The sequence below is a fragment of the Galleria mellonella genome, unplaced genomic scaffold (genome assembly GCF_026898425.1).
Source record: "Galleria mellonella isolate WM207_F2 unplaced genomic scaffold, CSIRO_AGI_GalMel_v1 utg37, whole genome shotgun sequence".
NCBI classification, from domain to species: Eukaryota; Metazoa; Arthropoda; class Insecta; order Lepidoptera; family Pyralidae; genus Galleria; species Galleria mellonella.
Window position 1 is genome coordinate 895,202 of NW_026442087.1, and position 21,270 is coordinate 916,471.

At 32.5% G+C, this 21,270-nt stretch overlaps 1 protein-coding gene across 1 annotated transcript; it reads right to left on the minus strand.

Annotated features, from left to right (window-relative positions):
* Positions 1 to 3,598: 3,598 nt before the first annotated feature.
* Positions 3,599 to 20,150, minus strand: LOC113515547 (aminopeptidase N-like). Its single transcript, XM_026899798.3, has 14 exons — positions 19,498 to 20,150; positions 19,177 to 19,329; positions 18,126 to 18,413; positions 15,801 to 15,981; positions 14,986 to 15,257; positions 14,056 to 14,230; positions 13,429 to 13,618; positions 12,478 to 12,581; positions 11,564 to 11,758; positions 9,854 to 10,044; positions 7,947 to 8,123; positions 6,714 to 6,860; positions 5,808 to 5,886; positions 3,599 to 5,484 (listed from the first exon to the last, which is right to left on the minus strand). Exons 1-14 carry the CDS (start codon positions 20,088 to 20,090, stop codon positions 4,705 to 4,707), a joined length of 3,525 nt encoding a protein of 1,174 aa, XP_026755599.2. The 5' UTR covers positions 20,091 to 20,150; the 3' UTR covers positions 3,599 to 4,704.
* Positions 20,151 to 21,270: the final 1,120 nt, after the last annotated feature.

Consider the following 21,270-nt stretch of genomic DNA (forward strand, 5'->3'; position numbering starts at 1 on the left):
GTAATAACAGAAGAAATTATGTTAACTGTGATATGAGATATTATGCCTTCTTGTAAGCTACCCTCTAATTTCACTGCCATATCTCATCTTAAGCCTAACTGCCAAGTGTGACAACTACTGGCAAAATCCCCCTTATGAGAGAGACCTATGTTTAGCAGTGGACAATTCATGGCTGATATAATGACTTCATATTAAACCGAAACAGCCATGCAAGAGATAGGTTTAGTGGACGATGCCATAGAATCGACCCCATTGTATGCACAGTCTCTTTTTTGTTATTATAGAATTATGGTATTAATTATTTTAACTCTATGAATACAGCCGTGTGGTCCCGGTATAGAAAAGGCCAGCCCTTCCTTTCTCGTTAGTGTCGTAAGAGGCAACTAAGGGAGGAAGTGGAAAGAGCCACAGCGTCCCTCTTCAAACATCTCCAAACTTAACTACGGTTGCCAATCCGCCTGCCAAGCATGGCAACTATTGGCATCGTAACTACACATAGATTGGTTGGCCTCGCTTCTAGTTAGCTTCCTCTGATCTCCACTATAATATCGGTCCCAATTCACTCTCGATTTAATAAAATATTATTCCGTAAGAAACAATAAGGCCTATTTTGTGACGCCATTTCTCTAAAACTATCTGTTTTCAATTTGATATTTATTTATTTATTTATTCTTTATTGTATTATTCTTTAAATATCTCTACCAGACAACCATTGATTAGAGGAAAAAAGAAAAAGGTGGTAGCTATTATATATATATATATATATATATATATATATATATATATATATATATATATATATATATATATATATATATATTTTTCAAAATTAATTAGCAACGCGCACCACCCCTACCCTCCTAGTGTGGTATAAAAAAAAGATGACTCAATATTTTACTTTGTTTTTAATATTTTCACTAATTTAAAAAAATACGTACTGAGTATTTATATTTATGTTATTTATAAAAAATAAATTATTACTAAATTACTTCTTGAGTACATAATTACATTCCTTTTAGTTATATATTTGAAATTGGTTGACATGATAAATATATTTTATCCTTCAATGCACTGCCTAAGAAAAACTAAATTAAGTATTAATTTTTTTATGAAATTACTATATTTTACTAGATATCTTAAGTGAAATTAACCCTCTCGGTCTGTTACTAACGAATTAAGTAAATCTTTTTGAATAAAATTTGACTAATAACAAGCCCAAAACCAAATGTAATAAATCGTCCAAACGAATCTATTGTATTATCCCACTATATTATAAATTACTGTAAAATCTTGATTATTCGAATCAAATAAAACCAGGGATATATCGTATAATCGAAAATCCGGATAATCGATTACAAAGTCAAATTAAACAATACATAATTAAATTTTAATATTTATTAAAAGGGTTTTACACACGTCATTTAGACAATACGATGTAAAAAATTATGAGCTGTAAAGATAATGGATTATATAATACATATTTACTCAATTAATATCATTTATAAATCGACAATTAGAACCGCGACGTCCGGATAATCGAATATTCGGATAATCGAGATTCTACTTTATCAAAAGCTTAAAATACGGAAACTCGTGTGCTTTAAAAGTAGCACTATAAAAGGAATCGTAAACAAATCATTTAAAAACTTTTTAAAAACAAGTTGTGATAGCTTTTAGGCTTCATAATCAGACTGGGCATCACAATATATTTTTTGTCAATACAAATTAAACAAGCCCAAACACAACAAAAATTCACAAGATCCTATCCATCACAAGGCTTCCTTCCATTCTCGTTATCATATTAGCTTCATGATATAATAATATTATTGTATTATCACAGAATTTTCATAAGTTTACCAAATTTCAGTATAATCCGACGCAGTAGTGATTATAAAATTTATTGCAAATTTTGAGTGTAAAGACCATGTTAAATAAAAGCTTGTAAGAAATGATACTTCGAATAAATTGTTATAGCTGGATGATTGACACTGATAACATTCTATATAGTATATATTTGAATAAATATATTGTTTCTAGTCATAATTGTAATAATACTATTAATATTAAATAATTTATTTTCATTAATGTAATATAAAATTAAATTGTATTTCTTATAATAGCATTGTATATATGTGTACATGTTTAATAATAAATAAACATATCAAGTATTTATACAACAATTGTACAATTAATCGACAATTAACAGCGAACATTTCCAAATATGAACAAAATTGTACAAGAGACACAGAAAATAACATCTATAGGATAAAACTGTAGAGGTCGAATGTCTGTACATAGAAAAAAAAAACTCTAAAAACCGAGTCAGGGGGATGTTAGAAGTGAAATAGAACACATCTAGATTTTTTAATTTTTTTTTGTTTCTCTATCTGTCTGTCTGTTTGTACGGGCTAATCTCCGAAACTGTTCGACAGATTTAAATGAAATTTTTCATGGTGGTATCTTACATCCCCCGTCATCAAAAAAGGTTTTAGATACCTTTAATCACAAAAGAGTTCCCGTGAGATAATTAAAAAACTATAGTAACTTATACAGCTTAGTTCGCCTACTTAAGTAAAGCCATTTTGACCTAAGTCAAAGAGTGAGAACGACACGTCATTTGTTAATTTTGGTCCAGTATTCCCAGACATAACAAACAGGTAGGTACATACATCGATACATACTAAAGAGGAATAACAAATACTACGCAGACAAAGTCGCGTGCATCAGCTAATATATAGTATTGATAAAACCAAAAAACAAAGTATCTCCTTACCTATAACATATGTAGTTACTTTTAATATCAATTCTCAATATATTCATGTAAAAATAAATTACCTATAGAACCAAAAGGAGATAAATTAGATGAAATATATATATATATATATATATATATATATATATATATATATATATATATATATATATATATATATATATATATATATATATATATATATATATATATATATATATATATATATATATATATATATATAAGTATTGGGGATTAACTGTTACAATATAGATCTATATAATATTATAAAATAATACTAATTAAAATTAATGTGCCTTACTGCCATAATTGTTTATATAAGCATGCATTAATTGTATAATAAAATAAAAAAAAAATGTTTTATTTTATTTATTTATTTAAATAACTTTAATGACCAAATGAAAATATTGTACAAAAGGTGGACTTAATGCGTACAGTATTCTCTACTAGTTGATCTTTGGGATGAACAGTGAATCACGAATGTGGTACTCCAATATTGGGGTAGGTAAGAAAAATAACAGCTAATAATGAATACCTACTGATACACAATAAATAATATATACATAAATAACATAAAATTATGATTGTAATATAGATTCATTAATTATTATATATATACAACAAAATAAATACATATATAAAATTTAAATAATATATTAATAAATAAGATATAAAAAAAAATGACTAGCTACTCTTGTTGTAATGAGTTCATAAGGTGAGCGTGGATTTTTCTTTTAAACGTGATTTTTTTTCAATTGTAAATATACCAAAGTTATACACCGTCTATTTCAGAGTAAGGAAAATGTTTTCAAAATAAAAACAGTATTATATTCGAAAAATTTATTATCTCTTATCTTTTTCAAAATTGTGTACTTCAACATCAATACAATGTTTGGCATGCTTTATTAAATCGTAGAATTAATTTTTAAGTTCATTGACAAAATGGCGATTGTCACCGTTTGAATATACCTAATTATAGTATAGAATTTAACCTTTATGGACAAATCAGTTTAAAGAAGTAAAAGTCGGAAGTCCTCGATTGGTAAGAAACTATAATGTACTCAATGAATGATAAACTAATCTAACGTATATAACTCTTCAATATATGACATTTGTAGAAAATATACCACATTCAGTTTTCACCTTTTTTATTATTGTCAAATAAAAATAATTATGTTTTCAAAATGTACCGACACCGAGTCGGTGACAGCTCCATTAATACAGAATTTTTGAATATATTTATTGGAGACAGACTATATAGATATATCGATGACGAGCTGAAGTGTAAATGAATTTACCAAAGGATAGAGGAGAAAAACAATTAGAAGTGAACGAAATGCATAATAACCCGCATTAAATAAATGAACCTCAAATGTTTTAAAGAGTGCCAATGGATTCAACTGTTTCAGCAGCTTAGAAACAATCCTTAGGGCATTGTATAAGGGAGACTAGTTATAATTATGAGGACTAGAGAAAAATTATTTTGGCCGCGTTCTTATAAAGCCGATTTTCTTTGTTTTACATGTGAATTCTCAATATATTTGAATGTCTACAACACTCGAGGAATTTCTGTTAATTATGTAATGGTAGCTCTAGAAAAATAAAGAGGTATGCGATGGCTAATTTATACTTGAGTTTATATTTTATGATATTATAACTAATAATAGAAGGAAAGATAGAGGGCAAAAGAGGAAGAGGAAGACCGAGGGTTAACTACATGAGACAGATAAAGGAAACACTAGGCGTCATTTCGTATAGGGAGATAAAGGATATGGCCTGGGATAGAGCTGGCTGGAGGAAGATGCATGAATTAGTTGAACCGACAAGAGGAAACTCTTAAATGAAAATGAAATAACTAAAAAATTCCATAGACAATAAAAGATTGAAATTATTGTAATGTCCATTATATATGTATGATTTATGTGTTAATACTATACATCAGTATAAAAATTGAATGTAGTAATTGATAGACATAAAGTAGTCATAATAAAAGAGAATAATAATTTCGGAGCATCATCCCCACCATCAGTTTTGCATTCGTTTGAGTTATTTTCATTGCCAATCTCATTGCAATCTTCAGTTCCGTTACTTTCATTGCTTTTGCCTCCGTTGTCCTCTTCACAATCTTCATCTCCACTACTTTTGTCGCATTCGTCTCCGCTGTTCTCTTCACAATCTTCATCACTACTTTTGTCGCATTCGTCTCCGCTGTTCTCTTCACAATCTTCATCTCCACTACTTTTGTCGCATTCGTCTCCGCTGTTCTCTTCACAATCTTCATCACTACTTTTGTCGCATTCGTCTCCGCTGTTCTCTTCACAATCTTCATCACTACTTTTGTCGCATTCGTCTCCGCTGTTCTCTTCACAGTCTTCATCACTACTTTTGTCGCATTCGTCTCCGCTGTCCTCTTCACAATCTTCATCTCCACTACTTTTGTCGCATTCGTCTCCGCTGTTCCCTTCACAATCTTCATCACTACTTTTGTCGCATTCATCGCCGCTGTTCTCTTCACAATCTTCATCTCCACTACATTCGCCATTCCCATTGCCATTATCATCTTCATCTGCGATTTCCAACAACAATTCATAAATCGAATCTATATGAGAAATAACCCAATTAAAATTTTCATTAGCTAAATCCCTTGCTTTTTCTGCGGCATTAAGAGAATCACCTAAACTACTGTTCACCGAGTACACCCATTGTTCAAACTGAAAAAACAAAAATTATTTATTTACTCATTCACTCTTAAATTTATTTTTACAGGTTTTAGATAACAGATTAGTATTATCAAAGTGGCAATAATGATAGGATGAAAAAAAAAACATAAAAATTAAAATCATATAAATTTTATTTATGTGATATATATTTTGCAATTTTTTTTTTTGCATTTGTGTTTTGCCTAGTATTTGTTCGATTTTTCGAAAAAACTTTTGGACTGGTGATATATTGTATTCTTAATTTGTCTCTATACGGATAGTACGATGAAATATATAATTGAGTGTTTAATAATTTAGTGATTTTAGATACTCACGTATAAAGTTTGATTTTCATCCACTAAGTTATCAGCCACTATATACATAATTTCTTCCAATTTTTCCGGACCGCCATATCTGTGTAAATTAAATGTATAATGACACTACAAGTAATTTACCTCTTTACATAAAATCTAAGCTGCCCGTGCATCAAATGTTTTTCAAATCCGTTTATTAGTTTTTACGTGAAAAAGTAACAAACATTCATCTATACATAAGGTTATATATATTCTCATCGATATTCGTCAAACAAATACAGAACTTCCGAAATCGGGTAAACATAATATCGAGAATATTTTACCTTTTATTTACTTTATTTACTTACTTTTATATTTTTTACTTCGTACTGAATGAGGTTGATAATAATCTGATATTTTTTAAAGGATTTTGGCCGAATTTTTGACCAAAATACGATATGATATGTACTCGTAATTTTAAAATAGTTATTCTGTCCTAATATGTCATGATATCAGCCATTAACTTTGGGACGGCTTTGTCACTAGTTACCACGCTCGGCAAGTGGATTGACAACCACAGTTAGGCTTTGGTGATGTTTAAAAAAGAATGCTGCTATCCGTCCCTCGACCGTTGTCTTCCCTTAGTCGTGATCTTTTACGACATCCACGGAGAAGGAAGGAAGGGCCCATTCTATGCCGGGACTACATGGAGCAATCCCACGCTCGCCTCTAACACCACGAACGGTCCCAATATGTTGATTGTCATTTAATTTGAATGCGTTAATTTCTGAAACTACCAGTCGGTTTTGAAAAAGACTTTTTGCTTTTGATAGCTTTCATTGTAGCAATAGCTTCCCATGTCTTTTTATTAAATGAAATTGTGGGTCTATTTCACTGTTTCATAATTCACACGTAAAACTGGTTATATATAAATGGACATTTACTTACTTATTCCTAATTACTTCAATGTTCCTCGTTATAAATGATAAAGCTATATCGATGTTGTCATAATTGCTTTTGGCTACGGCTTCAAAAATCTTGGATCTTTCCTCAACACTGTAGGGGCTATTTTCGTCTATGGTCTCTTGAAGAAACCTGTTATACACATTACATAGTTTATTATTTCATATGCTATAATATTATTTTTATTGTAGTTAACCATATGATATATATATATATATATATATATATATATATATATATATATATATATATATATATATATATATATATATATATATATATATATATATATATATATATAGGAACTGTTCTCGTCTCGTCTCGACTCGTCTGAGGTCGTCACTCCTATCAATCGTCCATCGTCCTACAATGCGTTCGCCCGAACAACATTTGGATTAGGTAATTACTCCCTCCATATTTTACTAGACGTGTCGTGCAAATCTATGTTTAATACAATTATTAGTATAATTCTATTATGAATCACAATTTTATCATTTTTACATTTCGTTAGAAAACTTCGTTAATTTCACTCAGTGAAAACTTTCTTAAAAATTTATAGTAAATAAAAAAATGATCATGTTTTGTTTGTCTTGACTAAGATATCTAGAATATAATATCTTATTTTCTTCTAAATTTTATAATTACTCTAGCCACGACAAATTTATATCGCTAAGTCAGTGAAAACCTGTTATTGGCTTTTTAATATATGGATAAGTTGTTATTGTTTTAAGCTATAAATTGTAAGCTGTTGGTTTTCCAATAAGTAAATAAATAAATAAATGACATCTACCAGGTTAATAATATTTCTCAAGCTATATTTAAGTTTCACAGATACGGGATTAGCATTAAAAAAATATTTTGAACATCTTCAAAAAAAAAAAAATATATATATATATATATATATATATATATACGGCTATATGGCTTCACACGGTAGTAAGATAATATGGAAAATTTGGATTTTTTAAATTAAATACCAATATTTCTGATATACCTATTCTGATATATATAATATATATATATATATATATATATATATATATATATATATATATATATATATATATATATATATATATATATATATATATATCTAAATATTCTAATTGATATAGCCAAGATACTGTAATATCTAAATTACCAATTGTTCAGCAAGTAATAATAATCTAAGTGAATTTGTACAAAAACCCATGACCAATAGTGGGATTCGAAACTCACGTTTTTATAAATGCGTCATCTTGAGAGCAGCCAAATGACTCCAATATGACAACGCGTTCATACATCGTTGGCTCTATCTTGAGACGGTTTTGCAATAGTGACAATACCTGATCACCACCCTCTTTCACAACAGCACAGTATACTGCCGGTCTGATATCATATGGTATGTGTGGATTCCTGAAATTATAAATAAATAAATAATAAAAACAACTAGTCATATATATTTGAAATGTGATGCTGGAGAAGGATGGAGAAAATTAATTGGAAAGATGGAATTAGTAATAAGAAGGTCCTGCTTAAGGTTTAGAAAAAACGTCAAATTTATAAAATTAGAAGAAGGGAAAAAAATGTTGGGACACTTGATACGACGCGACGAACTTATGAAACCCTCTTCCATTAAATTTCCTAAGTCACTTCTTACCACATCCACGGTAAACGAATGGGCCATCATTCTATGCTGGAACCACACAGTGTACCTGTATACTGAGAACCTCATAACCGTGTAATTTTACTGCCATATTCATTCAAACTGAAACCATAGTTATGCAAGCATAACTACTTGATGGCAAAAACACGAGCAGGACAGAGGTGCATATGCAGACGACAAAGTTCGTCATTGGTAATGTGTTTATGTAGCTTGTTTTCTCGCTTACTTTCTTATTTATTTTATTTCTTACTAGCGACCTGCCCCGGCTTCTCACGGGAGCACTTTACATCACACCACATTAGAAACCTCTAAAATTATCAGTGTTTCTTTACTATATTATGCATGTATTATACATATAAACCTTCCTCTTAAATCACTCTATCTAAAAAAAAAACACTTTATAATCCGTTACGTAGTTTCAAAGATTTAAGCATACATAGGAACGGACAGGAAGCGACAGCGACTTTGTTTTATACTATGTAGTGATTTTTGTTCGTGTACATAATAAAAGTTCCCAAAACGGGTTGACGGCAAGCAGGCGGCCGATCGTAAAACTAAAAGCCAAATCTTTTTGTAATATGAATAAAAACATATTACGTCGACCCCAAATAATAATTGGGATAAGGATAGGAAGACGACGACGTACATAATAAAAGTCTAGGGATGGGCAGCAGCGTCTTTCATAATGTATCACCAAAATCTAATTGTGATTGCCAATCCGTGGCAAGCGTAACAACTATGGAGCACTTATGGAGAAGGAAGAGGTAGCAGCGGATGGTTAACGGCTGTTATAATAAAAAAAAAACAAAGGTGCACATGGCCAACGTAATACCTAAAGGCATTCTCTACCAGTTAACCACGGTTCAAAAATTTAAAATATAAGGAACTATGTAACAATACACATACTAATAAAATATATTCTTTTATTCCTTATTGTACACAAAAGGTTATTGAAATAGAAAAAAAAACAAACATAATAAGTGCACAAAGGCGAGCTTATCAGAGGGAGACTTTGTACAAAAGTAAATTGCTTGCATACCTCTGTCCCATTCGTGTTTCTACCATGAAGCAATTGTGTTTGCAAGGCTGTGTTTCGGTTTGAAGGGTGGGATATGGCGTGAATTTACAGGGTAAAGAGAAATAACACCTGAGTCTTCAGGAATGGCAACGCATGGGGGGTATCATGGACGAAACAGTATATTCTGTTATGTCCATAATACTGCTCATGTCTATAGGCGATGGTTACTACTTTCCATTAGGTGGGCCGTCAGCTTATTTGCCAATCTAAGTTGTATAAAAAGAAATCTCTAAAAGATTTATTCCAGCAAAACCCAATATGAGAAAAACTAATGATCTATAAATAACACACAAATATAATAAGTACATACATCAGCATTGTGAGAGAGCACTGTGTGATATTGTGTGATAGGTAGATGAATACGCATAGGTATATATACGCATATAGTAATCATGTACTTACAGAACAGTTCTTTTGCTATCAGGTTCGTAGAACCAATTTATGGCTGCCTCGATACAAGGCTGATAGTTAGCCCTGCAAGCATGGTCCATAACCAATCCTCGTGTTAGCGACGTTATTGCAGGCTCATTTGAAACAATCGGATAAAATCCGATTTCCTTTTCGAATCTGCTAATAACTTTTCGAAGAATATACTGAAATTAAGTAATTTTTAAAGTTACAATAAGACATAGGATGAAGTTATAATCCTGTGGAGCTAAAAATACCTGCTGTACAGGAATCATAATAGGTAAGATTTATTTTTAAAAGCTTTTACTTGCAACCTCGTCCAAGTGATCAGTGAGCATAGATCGGGGCGAATACATAGTGATAGTGAATGATTAAGTCGTTAAGGCTCTAAAATGCAACAAAGAAACTTACTTTCACATTTATAATAATTAAATTAAAATGCGTTTATTACCAAAAAGAAATAACAGAGACAGAACAGAATAAGAGTAACACTTATATCAAGTTACATTATGAAAAGTCAGCATTACCATCAGTCCCCAAACTACCAGATGGAGACTTTGTACAAAAGTCGTTTGCTTAGCACCTATGTCCCATTCATGTTTCTACCGTGAAGCAGTTGTGTTTGCATGGCTGTGTTTCGGTTTGAAGGTTGGGATATGGCAGTGAATTTACAGGGTACAGAGGAATAACACCTTAGTCCTCAGGAATGGCAACGCATGGGGGGTATCACGGGTGAAACAGTGTACTCTGTTATGTTTATATTACTGCTCATGTCTATAGGCGACCATTAGCACTTTCCATCAGATGGGCTGTCAGTTTGTTTGCCATTCTAAGTTGCATAAAAAAAGAGCTATGTAATCAACCCATTGACGCTTCAGCTTACTTATCATACTTATAGTATTTATTATATAATTTTTTTTTACAACACAGGGGGCAAACGAGCATACAGCTCACCTGATGGTAAGTGACTACCGCCGCTCACGATCACCCACAACACCAGCGGCATTGCAGGTGTGCTGCCGGCATTTTAAAAAGGAATATACTCTTTTCTTGAAGGTTATGTTGTCGTATTGGTTTGGAAATACTGCTGCTGGAAGTTGATTCCAAAGAATGGTTGTGCGTGGAAGAAAGTGCCTTGAAAAACGCACGGTGGAAGACCGCCACTCGTCCAGATGATTGGGATGAAACTTTAGTTTGTGGCGGGTTGTACGGTGGTGAAAATCAGCAGCAGGTATCAATCCGAACAATTCCTCAGAACACTCCCGATGATAAATTCGGTAGAAGATGCACAGAGATGCAACATCTCTGCGCAGTTTCAGTGGGTCAAGTCAAGTTGACTATCGATAATTCGAGCCGCCTGACTTTGAATGCGGTCTAACGGACGGAGTTAGTACTGTGGCGCTCCTGCCCACAGGTGAGAACAATATTCCATATGCGGCCTGACTTGGGCTTTATATAATTTCAGGCGGTGTTCTGGCATAAAATACCGTCTCACCCTATTGAGCTCTCCTAACTTTTTGGAAACTATCTTAGCCTTCTCCTCCAGATGACCGCAAAACTGGACATCGCAAGATATATTATATATATAAATGGAATTCAAATGCTCAGGAGCGTTCTTTATAGAAGTCTATGGGGGAGATCTAGATTCAGCTGTAAACGAGTGATGGCTGAGATGATGATAATGATGATATTAATAGGACTTACCAAGTAAGCGTCTGAATCCCTGTGGTCGCTGTTTACTGCTGCTCCATCGAGACGTCTCCTTATATAGTCCATATTCCTCACGTACGCTTTCCAAGCGGAGTACTCAACTTCATGTTCCATAGTCAAAACGACGCGGAAAGCTATGTCGTAGCTCAGTTTTTTTGCTCTTGCCAGATTCAACGCATCGTCCACTAACTATTAAAAATGAAACAAGCCGTATAAATAAATAGTTTTTTTTTTGTATTTAGCATAATTAGACAAGTAGATTAATTCAATCGTGGCATATACATTTATTTATTTTGATTTAGAAACTAAATTAATACAAAACCGTATTTAATTAAACTATGGGACCATTCTGAAAGTATATTTTTTGATATTTAATACATTAATAGTTAACCATATGAATTATATATATATATATATATATATATAATAGCAAACATAAAAAAAATAATCAAATTGAGAACCTCCCTCTTTTTGAAGTCGGTTGAAAACTAGGGATCCGCTCCATTGTCGCACATAATTAAAATCTGATATTTTGGATTAAATTAATGTAATTTTCGCAGGGACCTCTAATTTTTTTTTAATAAACATATAAGCTAAAATAATTTTTAAAATCGACTCAGTAGTTTTTGAGATTACTCATTATAAATAAACATACCAAAAACAAAGTTAAATATTAGTATAGAAAATACAACATCGAGAACTACCCCCTATGCAAATAATCAATCAATAAGCGGCATCAAAGCGAAAACGGTCAGAGGGCCTACCATGAAATTCGAAAATTTTAAATTCAATTTCGTGCTTTCAGTAATTTTAACATGAAATTTGTGTTTCCATCGGCTCCGAAATTTCGAAAAACAGTTCATGGTAGGCCCTCAGGACTCATCATCATCATCACAGAAAATACATACGGTGGCTCGATTCAGTGGATGGATGACATCTCTCGTGTCACGATCTTCAAGAGCTGCGATCAGTCTCTTCCATAAATCAATATCGTAATTGACACGATAATATCCTGGGAAAAAGGAATTATACATTAATGAATAATTTTACTGAATATTTAAAGATTGTTTCCCATAAAAGAATCGACATAAATTGTGACAATACCAGTTATTTTGATGTAAAAACTAAACTACCGATCTGAACTAACTAATAATTTGTCTATGGGAACAATTTGTGAGTATATATAGGGTGGGATATGGCGTGAATTTACAGGGTACAGAGGAATAACACCTGAGTCCTCAGGAATGGCAACGCATGGGGGGTATCATGGGCGAAACAGTATACTCTGTTATTTCCATGGCACTGTTCATGTCTATAGGCGACGGTTACCACTTTCCATCAGGTGGGCCGTCAGCTTCTTTGCCATTCTAAGTTGTATAAAAAAAATCTATTCAAATAAAAAAATAATTTTTCAAACTTACCTTCAGTTTAGTTGGAGTTATAAAATAATAAACATGGAAAAAATAATATTACCGAATCAATTCGGTTTCTCAAGTACCTCCTTCTTTTTGAAGACGATTACAAAATCGACCAGAGGGAGACTTTGTACAAAAGTCGATTGCTTGGATACCTCTGTCCCATTCGTGTTTCAACCGTGAAGCAGCTGTGTTTGCATGGCTGTGTTTCGGTTTGAAGGGATATGGCGTGAATTTTCTGGGTACAGAGGAATAACACCTGAGTCCTCAGGAATGGCATCGCATGGAGGGTATCATGGGCGAAACAGTATACTCTGTTATGTCCATGGTACTGCTCATGTCTATAGGCGACGGTTACCACTTTCCATCAGGTGGACCGTCAGCTTGTTTGCCATTCTAAGTTGCATAATAAAAAAAAAATTAAACCTGTAGGTTTATACTGACCTTGGCCTTGAATATTAAGAAGTACCCAATCATTGTCATCCAAAACCATATTTATTGACATCACATGCTGCATTACTATTTGTGGATATGTATTTTGAGAGGTAAAGTTAGGATTCGCACTTGTTGTATAAGTTATCGGTACCGGATATATGACATCTACACCTGATTGGTAAGTAAAAGAAAATCGCTCCTGCAATAGAAATACGGATTTTTTATTAATCAAAATAATATAGTTCATAATTATAATTATTATTATTATTCTTCTCCATGCAAAGGTTGTCTGAAAGAGATCGCTCTTAGCTATAAGGCCATCCATTGTTTTCTCATTGTGATTATTTCTTGAAGTGGTACTTTGAGTGATACTGTATACCTAAACTACGTTTTACGCTATTATTTATGCTGTTAGCATCAATAATAATATGTAATAATAATAAATAGTATATAAATCAATAACATCAACTTGCAATCTGCTATTTTAATTGGCTAAACTTCAAAATATGCGCTTACCAACTCTTACAAGGCTGATTGGTAACACTCTGGTAACAGCGCTTGTATTGTCAATGATGCCATTATCAGCTTGTTTTCCAATATTTTTTTTTTATTTTAATCTATAAATAACTCGTTTACCTGAGTGACAAATATTCCCATTCTTCTTATACTGACATGAAGGGTCGGATATCCGGTATTCTGTGCCCATGAATTCACAAATTCCGCCATATTGTCTATTAAACCATTGCCAGTTGCAATCCACTCACTATTAATAGCATCGATAAAACGAAAAGTATTTACTGTATTAACAGACCTGTAATTGGCATAGTTTTATAATAAGTACATTATTATTATTTCATTAAAGTGCTATTTCAAACGTACACCAACACGCACGCACGCACGCTCACTCGTATGTACACACATTCACACAAATACTCACCGCAAAATGAAAATATATTCATAGATGTATTAAATTTATACTTACGAGAAGTACATAGATTCTACTTAGCCAAGAATAATTTTTCTCAAAAAAAATAACGGCTTCAATCGTCACAAAATATACAAGATAACCATTGACTCTGTCCATTGCAAAAAAAATTTAAACATGGGTTCAGAAATGATGCTGTATTCGTGTAAGATTGAGACAATACCAGAAACCAGAGGGAGAGTTTGTACAAAAGTCGTTTACTTGGGCACCTCTGTCTCATCCGTGTTTCTACCGTGAAACAGTTGTGTTTGCATGGCTGTGTTTCAGTTTGGAGGATGGGATGTGGCAGTGAATTTACAGGGTGCAGAGAACTAACACCTAAGCCCTCAAGAATAGCAATGCATTGGGGATATCATGTTATGCCCATGGTACTGCTCATGTCTATATACAATGGTTACCACTTTCCATCAGGTGGATCGTCAGCTTGCCAATCTAAGTTTCATGAAAAAAAAGACAAAAGGTCTGTTATGTCCATGGTACTGCTTATATCTATAGGCGACGGTTACCACTTTCCATCAGGTGGGCCGTCAGCTTGTTTGCCATTCTAAGTTGTATAAAAAAAAAATTATATATACACATACCTGAATTCTAGTAAGAGTCTAGCTGCAATTTGTATAAAGTCTTTATCACCAAGTGCGAGTCTCAGCATCCTCATTATTGCCGGTGCTTTATATTTGATAAGTCCATTAATGTTATTTCTAATACTCATTTCATCAAACAAGTCATCTAGCGGTTGTAAAACTTGAGAACTTATATAGGCATCTCGAAGTAAACTTTCTTGTATAATCTCCGTGACAAATAAACTGTTGACGTCTAGAAGCGATGTGTCTGTACTTAAAAGATCAGATTGATACTGAAAAGTTAAGATTTTTTATATTTTAAAATATCATTTTTTTTCTCTTTCTCTCTCTTTTCGTCCATATCATTACTGAAAGTCGTGTCCTTGAAAGGTATCTGTTGCCTCTCTATTTACATAATTTATTATTGAAAACTAAAGAACAAAACAAATAAATTTGAACTACTATGGTAGACTACGATGTTCTTCCAGTCAAGACTTTCACTAAAGACTACAACATGGGGTTCTTCAAAAATGAGTTACAGGTGTCCATAGACTACGGTAACCCAGTTTACCATCAAACGGGGTATATGCTTGTTTGCTACCATAGATATATATATAAAAAAAGAAGTTTAGTCTACTTCTCAGATAAGTTCCGTGGCGTAGGGGAGAGCAAGTCGCTTTACGCAAATGAGGTCCCGGGTTCTATTGCTGGCCGGGCCAATTTAGGAATTAGGAACGTTTTTAAACTCAGATATTTTGGGTTTTTCTGGGAGTGTTAGTCTGGGACTAGATGGAGGTATGTATTTTTATTTAATTGATGACGGTATTTACTTGTACCTCTCTAAATATATCCCAAGCAGCATATATTCCGAGACCTGATACTATCCATTCGTGTTTCCAGTTCTCTGGATATATGCCATATCCGAACCAATGTCTGGACAGAGCTTCTGCTATCTTTATAAAGCCAATACTTCTTTGCTTTACTGAATGTTCATATTCCATGCAAATGTAAGGCTCCCTGATATAAAAAAAAAATTATACACGTTAAAGCTATCCTTACTAGTATTATAAATACGAAAGTGAGTTTGTTTCGTTTATTTGTTACCTTCGCCTTAACGGCTTAACCAATCTCGATGAAATCTGGTATACACGTACTATATGGGATGCAGAAAGATATATGGTATTTAGAATGGCAAACAAGCTGACGGCCCACCTGATGGAAAGTGTTAACCGTCTCTTATAAATATGAGCAGTACCATGAACATAACAGAGCATACTGTTTCGCCCATGATACCCCCCATGCGTTGCCATCTATGCGTAAATATAATCTCATCATTTGTACATGCATTAAACATTTCCGAACGCAATATCCCTCTACCCTCCTTACCTATTCATATTTCCTATCAAATCTGAGATCATGTAGATGGGTAGATGGACAAAATCAGTCTATAATCCAACTGCGCGTCGAGCTGGTCAAGTTCCGCTAAGATCACGAATAAATCTCCGCCAGTTGCGAATTATTCAATTAGCCGCGATCTCCGCGCAACATACAGTGACATCTTATGCAAATCGGCAAAAGTGTTGGATAATTTGAAGATTGAACAAGAACGCGTACAAAAGACCTACACGCAGGGACTACGTAAACCAGGTTTGTCCTTTACCCTTCTTTTTATCCAACAATATAGGTTATATTTATCATAGTGAGTAAACTGAGCGAGTAAAAACTAGTTAATACAATAAATGCCAAAAATTTTAACGATAAATAGATGGTTCCTTTTTTAATCAATAATGAGTGAACGAATTTAAATGAAATGTGGTACATAGGTAGGTTATATAACCTACCTACCTACTACCTACGCGGGCAAAACCGCGAGATATAGCTATTCACTTTTATGTAGAAGAGGTTCATACATAAAATTGTATTTAAAAGAAATATGATTCTATCAATATTATCATTCAATCAATCGATAAACCACACTTCGATCGACTGATCGAAATTGAATCGATCCATCGAATCGATCGAACTACAATATGATACAATAAGTAATCGATTAATTTTGCCATTGAAGGCATTTTCAAAGGTTTATTTATATTTACTTTTTTTAATGTGGTAATCGTCGCCTATAGACATGAACAGTACCATGGATATAACAGAGTATACTGTGTCGTCTATGATATCCTTCATGCATTGCCATTCTTTAGAATTAAGGTGTTATTCCCCTGTACCCTGTAATTTAATTTCCATATCTCACCCTTCAAACTCAAATACAGCCACGCAAATATTAAATATCATGTAACTGTGTAGGTACCGGCAATAGAATAGACTATCTCTTCTTTTTCCTTAAGTGTCACATGAAGCAATTAAGGACGCTTATAGTGGAGGGATGGGCAACCAATCTGCGGTTACCAACCCGCCTGCCAAGCATGGCAACTACTGGTAAAATCCCCCTTATGGAATTATTTATTTATTTATTATACATCCACTGGGTTGTAAGGCTCACCCTCTTCTATGTCTTCTAATACGCTCACCCAGGAAAGCATGAGTATAATAACATATAAAAAGGAATATTAACAAAAAAACATTATAAACAAAAAACGTCTGAACACAAATACTATGTGGTCACTCGACGAAAGTCCGGCAAGTTGGTGGAAAATGCATCCAATTACGGATACTGGCTCAAAATATCATTGAGTAGTTTCTTAGTACTAGTAGGAGCTCGCTTAGCCCGTTATGTTATGTCTAGCAGTGGGCAGCTGGTACAACAAATATCATTATATCCATTCGTAAACTTATTTTATTTATTTATTTAATACTTTATTGTACACATTAGTTATAAAAATATGACAGAGGTAAACAAAAGTACAAAGGCGAGCTTAACTCTGATAGAGTTTTCTTTCAGCAAACCCAAAGTGGAAAGTAGCATCAATGTCAGCGGATAGAGCAGTGTAAAATTTTTAAATAGACAAAATTAAATTAATTATATTATATTTAATCGTAGAAATACACATATACATATACATAAATATATACCTACATCTATGCATATACTTACAGATACACATAATATACCTACATACATATAATATACCTACATATATAGATAAATTAATATATGTTCATAGAGATGGAAGATGCTCTTTAAGTCTACTCTTAAAACTTACCATATTCCAATCACAGAGAGCGAATACCACTCTTTGGAAATATCAGGAAAGGCAATTATAATTAATTTATCTGCTTGGTTGTCCTGTATGTTGAAATAGTTCTTTCCAGTCCACATATTGAGATTATTATAATACTGACTGATAGTAATTGAGGCGAGTTCATGTTGATTCCTTAGTCCTGGACGTCCAAATACAAAAACCTTTGAGATAGGCCATGCAATGTTTAGAAAATTGTGCGCTACCACGCCCCAAAGATGTGGAGGAGTTACCAAAGGGTGGAATTGGTGCCTAAAAACATTCTTATCAGTTACAAGCCTCTTAATGTGAATGAATTAATTAACAAATGAACGGATTAATGAATAACATTGACTTTTTTTTATACAACTTAGAATGGCAAAGAAGCTGACGGCCCACCTGATGGAAAGTGGTAACCGTCGCCTATAGACATGAACAGTGCCATGGAAATAACAGAGTATACTGTTTCGCCCATGATACCCCCCATGCGTTGCCATTCCTGAGAACTCAGGTGTTATTCCTCTGTACCTAGTAAATTCAAATGTAACAAAATTTTAGGTAAATAAACCATTCGTATGACTATATACGGGTCTCTGATTGAATATATTAATATTTATTTTATAATATAATATATGTATCTTGATTGTTAACTATTAAAAATAATAAAATTTCTATTATTACTCATACTAGGTACTTGATATTGAGTTTTGTTACGAATTATACTTCTTTTGAACAGATGTATCGTTTCCTTCGTTACATATATAATATTTTGGTGAAGAGAGAAAACGATATGTTTTATTCCTGTTTTATCACCACACGGAAACATATTTATATACTTTATTTTATTATACTCGTATATATGTGTTTTAAATTAAATTATTTATCTAAAATCACGTCGTATTAAATGATGAATGTTTCAATATGTCTAAAACTTGCGAAAGTTTAAAATTAGTGTTCATATTCGTGTCTTAATATTTCTGTATGGTGAAATTTAATAATTATAAAAATTATAAAAATAAAGGAAAACTGCACTTACGGATCCTTGTTTTCTAATAAAGAATTAGACAAAATGAAATTATAATTGAGATTTTTAAAACTAAACGTAATATCTGATGATGCCGTCGGTTCGTCCATGCAAGGAAAAACTCGTCTTGCATTTGTTGGATATAAATTCATTGCTATATATGTGCTGAAATAAAATTATATCGTATTTATCTTAATTTTTTTTATAAATATATAAATAAATAACTACGTAAATCCCACAACCAGCTATTGGACTCCGATCTGACCATTATCCATCTAAAAAATTTTATACAAACAAACAATCAAATCTGTCCTCTTTGTAATATTATTATACCTGTCACCGTATTGCCCTCGGTAAATTCCTCCTCGACCATCACTTCCCAATGACCCACTGTACTCAATGAGAATCATCAAGTCACTAAAAGAGTGTGCGGGTCTAATTTCTAATAAGCCATCATAAACTTCAAAATCACTCAAAAAGTTTGGGTTATTATATCCTGTATATACTGAATGTATGTCTAAATCTTCTACATGAAGAATAACTGGATATCTGCTTGTTGATGTAGTCAGTCGAACATCAAGTGTAGCCCGACCATTGAATTTATCACCATTAACAATTATTTCTATAGAATAATAACGAACAGTTTGTCCCGGTCTCACTTGTTTTGATGCATTTCGTTTAATATTATTTAAGTCTACATTTTCTGCAATTTCCACATCATCCGTAATATTAATTTTAGCTGTAAGTTGCAATGTATTTAACTGTTCAAGGATTTTTGAATTTGTATTATTAGCGTCAATTCGTCGTGTAATAATATCTGTTGCTAAACATTTATCGAACACACTTAACAATAATATCCAAAAGATAAACATATTAAATTTCCATTTAATTGTTTTCCGTATTATTCTCAAAGTAACATTACTCATATTGTTAACTGTTTACACTACTTCCATTACAAGTCATTACACGACACTGATAATGTACTAATAACGTATAGTAAATCTCTAGCTAAAAATTTATCAACATTTATTATCAATTATCCATTTTCACGTAAGTATTAATCTATATTAATATTTTAAAGAAGCAGATAATCTTGATTAACTAACACCATCGACGAACCAAACACAAAAATATTAAATTACAATAATAGGAATAAAAATTTTTATAATTACTTGGTATCTATAAATTTCGTATTCGAGTTTCTGGTATCAAAGTAAGAGATACATTTTATTCTGAATTTGTAATAGAAGATAAAAAAAATTCGTACAAGGTCTGCCAGTTTTAAACTAGGAGTTTGGAGATTATGTATATTTCATAGATTCTTGATATAAAACTAAAACATTTGCTTTAGTGTTCGATTAAGATATCAAAGCGTGAAAAACTCAAGAGTGACAAACTGTACTTTGATTTATCTATGTATATAGAACTATCAATTCGTCACTAAATAAAATAAAAGTATAACGTTGACTGCAATATGACAAATATTTATCATGTTTCCCTTATCATTATACGTGACAAATAAATTCAGATTTATCATTTTCATTTCAGCTATTAATTATTTAGCCAATTCAGAAAATAATCCTCCTTCACTTAGACAGCCAAAAATAAAAGTTCGAAACAATTTACATCGATTGTTTTTACATGTTTAAAGTCGTCATCTCTCCATCAAATGGGGAGTCATGCGTTTGCTATTATCTTGATCGATACTTGAGGATCTTTCTTTATGGTTGTTGGTTCCTCGAATTATATTGCAGCGTGCTTGTCCTACTGCCTAAAGTTACATTGATTATTTCGCGAATTCTATCACACAGCAAAATCTTGGGTATTACTAGCCCTTTTCAGTTTCCTGGGGAATTTACAGTTACGAAACGTAAGTACGTTATACTAAGTCTATGGTTTCGAATATCTTATATAGCCAATATCTTATATCTTATATTTGCAAGATAATTTTATATATATATATAAACGCAGTAATATTTCGTGTTCAAACTTTTGGAGTACTCTATAGGTTAAGGTTATGGCCTATATTTCTCTAAACAGACCAACGGTGTTGAATTTGTCGAACCTCTTGATCAAAGACAGGTAAATCCAACCTTCCTGATAATT

Excerpts from the sequence above, each read along its gene's own strand:
- LOC113515547 (XM_026899798.3), bottom strand. The coding sequence starts at position 20,090 with ATGAGTAATGTTACTTTGAGAATAATACGGAAAACAATTAAATGGAAA. Across the intron at positions 19,330-19,497 it reads CGAGGGCAATACGGTGACAG|CACATATATAGCAATGAATT; the intron begins GTATAATAATAT and ends ATTTTATTTCAG. Across the intron at positions 12,582-13,428 it reads TCTTAATATTCAAGGCCAAG|GATATTATCGTGTCAATTAC; the intron begins GTCAGTATAAAC and ends CCTTTTTCCCAG.